Below are 12,410 nucleotides of genomic sequence, written 5' to 3'. Positions count from 1 at the left end.
AGTTTTTTCATGAGTGCAACATTCTTTGAACAACAACATTTGACAGCTTACCAGTTCTCTTTTATTGGTGTGTTGTGGAAGCCACTGCAGATTTGATCAATCAGAAAAGAGAATTTCTTTAACAAATCACTCTCCTGCAATATGCGAGTGTTGCACTGTATGCAATTGTTAAAAGTTGTTGTCTGCTTGTGTTTCCATGCAGGTTCAACCATTGGACTGGAAATAATTTCCTCAGGGCAGACATCTTCATCAATTGAAAAAGCCAGTGGTGAAAGCGTAAAACTGGATTGTAGGTTCAATTTGGGTTCTGAGGATTCTGGACCTCTAGATATTGAATGGAGTCTTCTTTCCTCGGACAACCAGAAGGAAGACAAAGTGGTATGTGTCAACCTTTTCATTCATCTTGCAAACTTTGTTCTTTGATTTCAATTTCTGTTAAAACCAGTGTCATTGTGTTTAAAAATATTTTTGCATATGGACACTAGAAAAGCAATTGCTGGTATTTTCTGTACAATACAGTTTCTTATCTTTCTTATTGTATCATTTTTAAGTTGGTTTTGTGATTCTTTAACTGAAGAGAGCCAACAATTTTGCTCATGTATACCCCATAAAGCGAAACAAGTCCTGTAGGTGTGATTGTTTGGCCAATGGGTTTTGGCACCAATGTACCGTGCTTCCATGGTTTATTAAACAAGAATGGAATGGAATACAAGGCCCAACACGACTTGTGTATTTTTGTAAGGGCTTTTAATAAATGCAGAATGTATGAGCCCTGTAATTTGAGCCACATTCATTTCTAGCGAGTTTATTCCCTAGCATTTTGCTTTGTCTCTCTCACACACAGTAGGATTGATGGAGGCTCTTTTTATTCAAGCTGGTGTATTCTCTTTCCAGCATGGCACTTGGCCATGTAGAGGAAATACTACACTACTCCATGCTTTCGATGTATCCCCACATGCCTTTTGGGCTGGTTTATCCTTGGAAACATTTTTGCTATTATTTTTGGTGGTATCCACATTTTATCTGGGGCATCTTAAAGTCGTCGCAAACCTTTCAGGTCATACTCTCGCTATTTTGTAAGATTGGTTTCAAGAAATAAAAATGAAAACAACCATAAATATTTTTTGCCCTTAGTAAGCAGAATACTGCTTTGAGAATTCTTTTTTTGAATTGCAATGTTTCAAGCTTGTATTATTAACTAAGTGTACCTCTTGTAGTTAGAAAAAGGAATCAATGTGTTTTACCAAGATAATCTGCATGAAAACACATTTTTGGTTACATTGGTAGTTCTAAAGGAAGCTTTTGAAAAGCTTCCATGCCATATACATGAATAATGTAAATTAGCACCATGAAGTTAACTCCTGATAAAAGTTCTATATAATCAGATACAGTAATACTTTTGGGAGAAAGGGTTGAATATATCAACATGCATAAAAAGCAGCCCTGTCGACAACTACAACTACTACGCTTAGATTACTGATCTTTCTCTAGAAGAGATGGCTGATAAGAAATTTGATCGTACCATTTCCTTAGAGGTAATTGGAGCAGTGAATGTTTTGAATAAGAATGTTAATTGAAATAAGATAAATAAATATGAATCAGGAATATCTTGATATTGATTTTATTACGACTCTCATCAACTCAACAAATTTGCTTCTTTTTTTTCCTATCACGATGAATTAAAGGGAAGCATACATAAGCCAAATATGCTTCTGAACTGATTTTACTTTGACTAAACCAAACATGCTAATTTGTATAAAACGAGCATAAAGTTTGAAAATAACCCCCAAAATTGAATGAAAACACATTATTTCTACAAACTGCACTTAAGCACACAATGCTTTCAATCTACCAAGATAGCTGCTTTCATATGCTTAGCCCATCCCTCTATGTATCACATGACACAATTAATAATTATCATAATTCATTTTATAAGGAGCTTTTGCTTGTTGTATTTTTTACCATATTCTGTTTGCATTAATAGTTTTAAAAACATAGTTTTCTTCAATGTTTTCTTAACAAAACTTGCATTTACATGACTCCCCAATCCTTGTAAATGGCTAATAAAGGATTTCCAGCTCTTGTGCCTTGCCATTGCTTGTGTGCGTCAAGCTGCAATTAAAATCGACCAGGATAGCGCTCCTGAAACTAAAGAAGAGATGATAAGGATTAGGTGCTGATTCAATTGTTGTAGGAATTGGCGTAAAGTAAAATATGTGTAAGACCACAATGTGTGCAAGCACAATGGCCATATGGAGCCACTTTGTCATAGGTTTATTCAATTCTTATATTAAATAAAAAGAAAAGTACAATGGAACCCACCAAAAGGAAATAAATTAAAATGAATCTCTGGTTGCAGAAAGAATCTTTAACAACATAAAAAGGGCCCAAATACATTTAACACTTGAACATCAACAATTAGGCAGTTTTTTTTATATCATGTTTTCTAAAGTCCGTGACTGTTTAATATCGTCATGTCGTCCACCTCTAATTCAACCTGATTGATAAAAACAAAAACATTTGGTGGTGTGGTACACATTTCTTTATTATCAATATAACTTTTGTTGAATAATTTTGGGGTGAGTTGCGTTTATTATCAATTGATCAGCAATGCAGACTATTAAGGGGGTGCATCGGATCAGAAAATTCACAACGAGTCACGAATAACATCTTTTTTTGGATCAGCTAGAAAAGGAAATACTGAAAAAGCACATGTAAGTCATCAGTTTAATATGTGTAACATTTTCAAATTAAAATACGTAGAAAAATTGAACAGGGAACAAAGCTGACATCTTGAAATCGGTACCCAAAGCACATGTAAAAACAATTAAAGCCTGGTCCTAATTAAATTGTCATTGTATTGCTTCAGACTAGAAGAAATCTGAATCGCTAAGCCAGATATTAGGTGAGCACTGCAAAGAAGAGCATTCTGACCACATATGAGACACTACATGAGAACAGCTTTTTTTGGTTCACCAGGAAAAAGAAAAAAAGCAGTTCTCGTAAAGGTAGTATCTTTTGAACATATGGAATGAAAAACTGCTTATAATGCACGGGACCTCAATATTCTCCAGTCGGCCGTGATGAAATGAGCCATTATTATTGCATAGCTCTTTATTCGCCAGGACGTTCACCCATCCATTGTGAGTGCACGGATAAGGCTCGGTATACTTCAGCCACAATGTAATTTGTTTTGCATTTATAAATGTTCATACGCATTTAAACTCCTGTCAGTTAAACGCAGAGGATGTCACTTCGAATGTGTAGCTCCTTTGTTCTTCCGCTAGCCATTATCAGTCTGCATTAGAATTGCTTTTGCACCCTAAACGATACAATTTTTTACCCAAGCCATTCACTGATAACGTGTGTTGCCAACAGTGTTGAGCGTTTTACTGAGAAATAATTTGTTATAGTTACGAGTTACTTCATTTAAAAAGTAATTCCGCTACGTCACAGAATACTGAAACTCAAAAGTAGCGCGTTACTCTGAAAGTAACTACCATAAAATTCGTCCTAAAGACACCTGATTTTTTTTTTACCCAGTACATTTTTGAAGAAAATCAAATTTTGTAAATACATGAGCTGCACCTGACTATAAGCCACATGTGCCCACATTGAAACATGAGATATTTACAAAAAAAGACCATAAACAAGTTTTAATAATACACTGTACCTTAACTCCAAACCATTTCAAAATGTACTCATCAGGGAAACAACACAATCAGTCTGAAACAAGATCCCCGAAAACTATAAATAAGGCGTAACTCACCATTACGTCCCCTGAGCAGTCTTCAACTTCTTAGAATGTCCACAAAAATAGCTTCATTACATTGGGGACAATCCATAGAATCCAACAGTGTAAAATATTTATTCCAAAATAATTTACGGCTTATAGTCAGAATTTTAAGTTACAGTATATACTGGCATAGAAGCCGACCTCTTTAAACTGCTTTTAAATTGCCACATAATAAAAGAAATGGAAGAAAAAATGTATTCTAATCCATGAAAGCAATCTGTTCATGTTTGCAGAAGTACTCATGGATGTTAACGGCGGAGCTTATCTTGCAATCTTAGTTATTGTGATACCGGGAGGCTGAACAGAGTTGTCCTACAAAATATCAATAAAATCCAAAACCTTGCTTTTTTCCCTCATTGAATGCTCTCTGTGTGGTTCGATTTATTGTAAATAGTGTTGACTACCACTAGGGAATACTATCACTTTATCAATGAGTGCCACTATTGTCTGCAGCAGTGACGTCAAGTAACATGTTGTGAATCCAGTTGTATGCGATGCGATGTTGGCTGTTCCGTGAGTTACAAAATAAACAAGTGTTCATCTTCCATAACCTGGTGAATTAATGACCGTGTTTTCGGAAGCCATGGTTGTTGATTTCCCCACTTTCTCCTGCCTTGTTTGAAACCGAATAGGGCCGCCTTTTGATGGCAGTGCCGTTCGGACGTACTTTTAACAAATCGATACAGGTGGATTTGCAATGAAATCTAATGTCTGAAAAAGCTAGACTCTGCTGTAGACAAGAGCTAGTATAGTTCTCACAATTGCTCACAGGGGTGGGCAAATATATTCAGTCGAACGCATCGGTTTAAACAATTTGGCAAAGGAGCCATGCCAGGAGGAACAAAAATGGTTGATTAAATTGTTTTGGTATTTGCCAATAGTCTGAGATCCAACACATTGGCAATATGAGGAAAAAAGATTATTTAGACCTATCCAATTCTTATTTGCATTTATGAATACATTTACATGTAGATATCTCCATCCATCCATCCATTATCTAAACCGCTTATCCTCATAAGGGTCGCGGGGGTGTTGTAGCCCATCTCAGCTGTCTTTGGGCAGTGGACAGGGGACACCCTGAACTGGTTGCCTGCCAGTCGCAGGGCACACGGGGACAGACAATTCTCTCCCTCATTCACACCTAGGGACAATTTGGACCGGCCAATTAACCTGGCATGCATGTTTTTGGAATGTAGGAGGAAACCGGAGTGCCCTGAGAACACTCGCGCAAGCACGGGGAGAACATGCAAACTCCACTTAGGAAGGTTAGATCTCATGACCTCAGAACTGTGCCGCACACGTGCTTGCCACTGCGCCGCCGTGCTGCCCAGATATCTACATATACACGTTAATTTTTATTTTTCTATGAATGAACTCATTCATTCATTCATTATCTGCACCGCTTATCCTCATTAGGGTCGCAGTGGTGGTGGAGCCCATCCCAGCTATCTTTGGGCAATGGGCGGGGGACACTCTGAACTGGTTGCCAGCCAGTTGCAGGGTACACAGAGACGGACAACTCATTTGCTCATTCACATCTAGGGACAATTTAGGACCTGCCAACTAACCTGACCTCAGAACCTTTTTGGAATGTGGGAGGAAACCAGAGTGCCCGGAGGAAATCCACGCAAGCATGGGGAGAACATGCAAACTCCACATAGGAAGGTTCGATCTAGGAATGAACTATTTAACCAAATTATTTCTAAAACACTAAAGAAAAGTGATATATTATGGCTATTTTTGACGCACACAAATTTGATAATATGCAATGAAAATTTTGAAACGCACTAAGGGATAGCTCTGACTTTTTTGCATGGAATTGGATACATTTCTCGATAAAAAATAAAATTGATACATGATTAAAAAAAAGAACAGAAAACATATCCAAGTATCTAAATGTTTGGCTTTCATGCAGTGCACATTAATAGTTCATGAAAAATATATTTTTATGGAAACGGACAGGAGTGAAAGAGTGGCACCAAAAGAACAATCTTTTACTAGTAGTAATTATAAATATATATATATATATATATATATATATATATATATATATATATGACTAGACAACCCGCCCCTTTTTTTATTTCATCAAGTACAAGGTTACAATGAGTTAAAGATCAACATCTTTGATAAACAATTGAGGCAACAGGGTTTACACTTTACAGTAATCTTGTAACCTGTTATAACAAGGTACTACACATTAAATGAATTACTTCTGACCATCATTCAAAGAGAATAAAGCAATAATGAACACTTCCTATGACATCAGCTGATGAATGTCAAATTATCATTTGTCATCACACCATTTTATTGAACATAATCACACACGAAATTAGACTTAGGCGATTTAAAAAAAAAATTGTATGTTTTTTTTTTTGTTTTAGTTTTTTTTTATTCATGGTTAAATTTAACAATAAAAATGTGTATACACAGGGTCAAAATGATTTATGACCTTGCATTTCTCCCATTTTTGTTTGGCAGGCCTGATTAAAAAGCAGTGGTTTGCCTACCCCTGGTTTCGAACCTCTCTGTTGAAATGTACTTTTTTGCATGTATTTAAGCATTCTACTCCTGTGATTTGCCTCCCAAACTAGTTAAGCACTTCCTTTTCGTTCACAAAGCAACAACATTGCATGATAATGGCCTCATATGTCCATTATGAAAGTGAAACCGCACTTAAATTTTTTTTTAGTCTGTGCAACCTGGAATGTCCACAGAAAAATATTCTGTCCACATGTTGATAGTATCAGTTTAATCTGTTTCATGGGCATAAATGCTGTGGTACTCCTGTGTCTATTGCATCCCCAACAGCTTATCATGTCATGCACCTTTTATATGAAATCCCAAAGAGTCTATGCAGCAACTGATGAATCTGGGGAATAGTGTTTTACTGCTTGAAAATGCTATAAAATAGTGAGAGGTGTGTAAAAATACTCCCATCTGTGCACCTGTAAGTATTTGAGTTGAAATTCTTGTCTTGCTTGAGGCTAGTTAATTTCCTCTGCTTTGTGGTTTCATCTCACATGTTTCAGTTATTACTGCTTAGGTTTTGTTCCCCTGTCAAACGTAAAGCATCAAATACCCTGACAATGTTGTGGAAGTTTACAGTGACTTAGAATTTTAACACAACAAATATGACTAATCTCTCAGTTAAACCAACTTGTTTAAAGGTACATGCAAATTTAGGTAGCTCTCTGAAACTTTTTACAATAATTGAATTAATAAAAATGTCACTACAACTAACATGACTTAAATTAACTTAAAACAAAAAATGCAAAGAACTTTCAACAAATCTTGTGAATTAAAGTCTGGGCACTCCTATTTTAGAGCCAGATCCGTCGACTTCTAGGAACTACCCGTTTAGGTTAATGTGTGTATACAAATTATTTTATTAGAAAAACTGAGTTATTTAACTTGTTTTCATCTTCACTTGGCCTTGGGGATTTACCTCCGCCAATAACTTCATTATTCTCTTTTCACTTTCTCCACATATTTGCCCATGCTATGAATGTACAAAAATGTCTGATGCTCATGGCAAAAAAACCCAATTGCTGTCTCCCACCTGGGGGTGTTGTGAAGGAAAATGATCGAGTTCCACCATACAAAACTTTTCTTTGGCTTAACATGTTTCGTTTTACTGCATTTTACACTGTTCTTAAGACCTTGAGAGTGGGTTTGTGTAGGTGGAAGGGGGTGTGGACATAATTGTGGTCTTGCGTCCTTTGTTGACACAGCAGGTGTTGATTTGACTCCACACTGGCCGCTTTGTTTGTTCCACCTTGGTCCCAGTAGGGTAGACTGAAGGACATTGTGATAGAAAAGAGCTTGCTTATACTCACCTGGATATATTTTGATTAAAGACTTTCATCAATTTGCAATGAATGTTGTACATCTTGTTTTTCTTACTTGAAGTCACTCTGATGCATGTTAACAAATGTATTTTTACGCCTGCCTCCCAATTTGTACTTATTCCTAAGACTGTACAAAATTAACTACACGTTCTGATAATTTCTTAAATTGTACCTATGGAGTATATAGAAATTGTCATCGATATACTTTTACTGATGCTGAAAGGTTTGCTCAGACCAGGGGTCTCAAACTCAATGAGATGGGGGCCGCCCATGCAAGGGTTGATAAAAACATTCCACTGTTCTCTAATAGCTGTTTAAAAGTATACAGAACATAATATAATATAAAATAATATAATATACAGACGCTGCCCTACGAGATAGAGATGAGATAGGTTCCGGACGATCGTTCATAAGTTGAATTTGTTCGTAGGTTGCCTTAGTGATATATTTTGTATGGAATGTATGTTTATTAACTGTAATACATTATATTTCAAAACATCTTTCAGGACACCCAAGTATGTTTAAGGCTTGTATAAGTAGCCTGTATTGTTTTGTACTAAAAAATAAAGTCAAGTCAAGTCATGTGCATTTGTATAGCCCTTAATCACAAAGAGTCTCAAAGAGCTGCACAGATCAAACACTATTGCAAACTATTATTACAGACTATTATGACACTATCCCTTGAGATTGTCAATAACGCTTAAAAAAATAATATGTTCTATAACGATAAATAAAGTGAGTTTTAAATTACTTTTGGAAGATGGGCGCCTTTTTCTAATCATGTGAGCTCTTTCTAGGTGAGGCTCATGTTATGTCAAAATAAATGCAATTTTATTGACCTACAAGTTCTTTAAAAATACATAGTTACATTGTAGCTCAATTAATTTTTATTATTTTCTACATCAATATTTTTTCCTTGAATTAAACATTTCTACCACCAGGAAGTGCTGAATAATATACACTGTCCCTTTAAACTTTCACATTAATGTGGGGGGCTCAAACCATCATTTGGTGGGCCAAGGGTTTGAGACCCCTGGCTTAGACTGTATTAAAAATATGCGACATTTAATGTGCAATAAACTAAATATGTATGAATCTGCTTATTATGTCTACTAATTGCTTATTGTGTGCACTCTTTAAATATTTGGGTAAAAGTTGTTTTCAAAGGTTAAACTTTACATTCATTTTTAAAATTGTGTGTTTTTTTTAATGGCTTCTAAAAACTGGTATTTTGACCAGAGTGTACATTGCGTTACTTTATATACATTATTTGCATTATAAAGCACATTTTCAATAAGATTTGAATACATTAAATTAACCAACATCTTTTGTGCATCTCCATGACCAGGTCATCCTGTACTCTGGCGACAGGTCGTATGAGGACTACTATCCTCCAATGAGGGGCAGAGTCCACTTCAATTCAGCGGACCCAAAGAATGGCGATGCCTCCATTAACCTGACAGGACTGAAGTCATCCGACTCCGGTACTTACCAGTGTAAAGTGAAGAAAGCCCCTGGCATTCGCAGCAAGAAGATGCTGCTAATTGTAATGGGTGAGTGAAACAAATACAAGGAAGTAGCCACTGTAGACATCTTTAATATTGGGATTTATTCAGGGCTGCAACTAACGACTATTTTGTTAGTCCGTTATTGAAATGATTAGTGTAATAATCCGATAATTATACATTTTTCCCTAAGTTTAACAGCAAGTTAATTTAATGACGTGGCAAATGGTAACAAACACAAGGATATGGGTACAATGAAAAAAAATATGATGTGCAACTACAAAGTTTATAACTAAAGAACAAAACGATTCCCAACAGTTTTAAATCAATCGGTTTAAACAACTGACGTTTGTTCTTCAGACTGTATGTTGTCTGGCAAAACCCTCAAGCACTCTTTTGTAGCCAAATATATACGCCTGTAAAATGCATGTCATCAAAACCATAATGGCTTGAATGTTACTTGAGTCTTACAGAGGCAAGTCAAACTCTGTTTGGTTCAACTGTCCGACGTGCTTTCTCTTTAAATGTTGGTGCATCAGCAAGGTACTGCCATGATACTCAGTCTGCTTTGCAAAAGCTCCCAAACAAGTTGATGTTGATGCTGTAATTTCTGTATCTTAGTGCTCGAGACTGAGACGCTATTGCGCATAAGCGACTTTCTGAATCATAATCCTGTAAAATACCAAACTATGCTAGAAAAACCTGTCTGTAAGAATAGTCGACAATAGAATTAATTGTCAACTATTTCTGTTCCTTTTTTTTTTCAACAACATCAACTCATCGTTGCAGCTCTAATTTTATTATAGGGCATTCATCCTCCCTATGCAGCAGAAATGTTACAAATCGCACGCTCTCCTGTTTTGATTTAATCCCCACTAAAATTGAGAACATACCCTTCCCAGAGGCTGTAGACCATTGACCTCCTCGTGTTACCATTCTGTTTACACCATCCTGATTGTCAGAAGTGATCATCTTTTACCGCAATATTTAGGTCATTATTTCATATTTATCTTGCATATCTTTCTAGAGTAAGGCTTGATGAATTGATTTGCTAAAAGTTATTGTCATCATTCAAACTTTGTTCTATTTCATCTGTAAATGACTGAATAGATTATCATTAGCATTATTTGCACATTTATGTGTAAAGAAAATATGCGGATGCAAAGAAAATGTTTTTTTTTTTTTTTAGAATACCACTGTATTTTCCGCACTATAAAGCGCACTGGATTATAAGGTTCACCTCCCAAATACTCTCTGATGTATTTTGCATACATGAGGTGCACTGGACTGACTATAAGGCGCATGGAATTAAAACTATATTAAGAGCCAAGGTTGAATAGAAAAATACATTTTTTACATATGTAAGGCACACTGGACTATTTGGCAAATATAATTGAAACTAATGTAGGAGCTATAGTTGAATAAAAATAATTAAAAACATTTAAATCAAAATAAGTTATTTCATAGAACATAATTTAACATTATGACATCTGGTTTCACTACTAAAATAAATTATATAATTCACAAATGGTTACTGTGCTTTCCTCACTCCGAAGTATCTATCTCGCCAGCTAGATCGCTAGTGAACCGCATCCCGAATAACCAGACTTCTTTCTTTAGTTGCTGCTTATTTAGATGATGGCCCCAACCATTACCTTTTAAGGTTGCCATAAAACTAAAAACAAAGTACAAAAAGAGTCCCGTTAGCCTGCTAAATATACAGATACATTCTAAGCTAAGCTAAAACCAGGGTTGGGAGGGTTGGCATATAGCCCAGGCCCATGTTAAACTAGATTAAAGTTTAGAAAACTGTGCTCCTGAACTATGTTGTGGCTTATTGATGCGTTTAACTTGGAGTAGAGGAAACAAGATTTTTCTCCAATGAGTTTTGGCTCCTGAAACCATAATAAAAAACATTTGTAGACAGTCAGGGAAGCAGTTTCAGGAGGCCTGATTCACCAACAGATTTGAAATGTGTCTTAAGGCAATGCGGCTTTTTATTATTGCACTGGAAGTCGAAGTAATGTGAATGACGTTTCCCTCATTCACATTACTTCGACTATGTACTATGCCGTATCGCACTACCCTCGATTAAAAATAATGAAAAGTTATGGGTTTATTTAATTTTTCAATTTGAATAATCTGTGAATAAATATTTGCATCTATATTTTGATTGAAAAAGCTTTGAGGTAGATTCATTAATTTGCGCCGTGGTGTTGTTCTGAGAAACTTCAGGGGTAATCATTTCAGAAGTTCTACTGCTGCATTCAATTACTTATCATAGTTATTCATGTTTGTCACACACTGGTGTATTACCGGCAGCCCTATTTTTTTAAATCAAATATAGGTATAACATTTTGTTATACTTCTTCTCGACCAAAACTTAGCATTTTAATTCACAAACATTGTTGAATATATGTGGCCATGATAAAAGTCGTTTAATGACGACGTAAACTATGAATACAATACTAAAATTTAATGTCTTTCGCAGTTCAATTCATCATCAGATGCACCAAAGTTTTTTCCCTAGTTGTGCTTGTTTAGTTTTATCTTTCAGGACAACTCTGTCTTCTCCATTTTTTGAACACTGGTCTTTGGTACAGAGACCTTTCGGCTAGCTGCTCTATTTCCTTGAATGTTAGCATGATCTGCAACTTTGAGCTTAAAAGAGGCGTCATATGCAGAACATTTCCTTTTCTAAGCCCAAATTGCCATCTAAAGGTTACAAATATATAATTAAAAATATTAGGAAGACTAAATTGAAACTATATATCTCTAGATATTGGTATTTGCACAAAACGGAAACGCTTAAGTCTCAGGGTCAGCAAGGAAATAAATGAACTGGTGTCCGGTCTCTCTGTTCGAGCAATAGAGAATTACCGTATTTATCACAGAATCCCCATGCAAGTGATTTGGATATTGTTACTTAAAATGGAGCATAGATATCTTGTGGATGGAGAAATGTGTTTGCATTTAATGTTTTGCAATTGTGATCAGCGATATATTTACCTGTTCAATCATTGCGCAAATATTGTAATTTACTACTGTAAGATCTAGTGTATAACGCACACCCAAACTTTGAATTATTTTTTACAGAAATCAAAATTGTGCGCTACTACATGAATAGATATTGTAAGTCATCATTTCCAGAACGTCTCCATTGCCAGTACATAACACTAGAATGGCTGTGCCCCGTTAGAAAATCCACCCGCATTAAGAAGTAAATGCGCTGTAGGTGGCATTTCCCTTTTAGGCCTG

The 12,410-nt window shown here is 35.9% G+C and overlaps 1 protein-coding gene across 1 annotated transcript in view; it reads left to right on the top strand.

Moving 5' to 3' along the window:
- Positions 1-12,410, top strand: part of cxadr (CXADR Ig-like cell adhesion molecule) — a 61,883-nt gene that overhangs the window by 34,473 nt on the left and 15,000 nt on the right. The window contains exons 2-3 of the mRNA XM_088321569.1: positions 203-378; positions 8,996-9,200. Of these exons, the coding sequence (XP_088177695.1) occupies positions 203-378; positions 8,996-9,200 (381 nt within the window). The remainder of the gene's footprint in view (positions 1-202; positions 379-8,995; positions 9,201-12,410) is intronic.

The sequence above is a fragment of the Urocampus carinirostris genome, chromosome 17 (genome assembly GCF_059441175.1).
Source record: "Urocampus carinirostris isolate Australia breed hairy pipefish chromosome 17, RoL_Ucar_1.0, whole genome shotgun sequence".
Lineage (NCBI taxonomy): Eukaryota > Metazoa > Chordata > Actinopteri > Syngnathiformes > Syngnathidae > Urocampus > Urocampus carinirostris.
The sequence above is the reverse complement of the archived record's forward strand: the minus strand, read 5'-3'. Positions and strand labels throughout refer to the sequence as shown.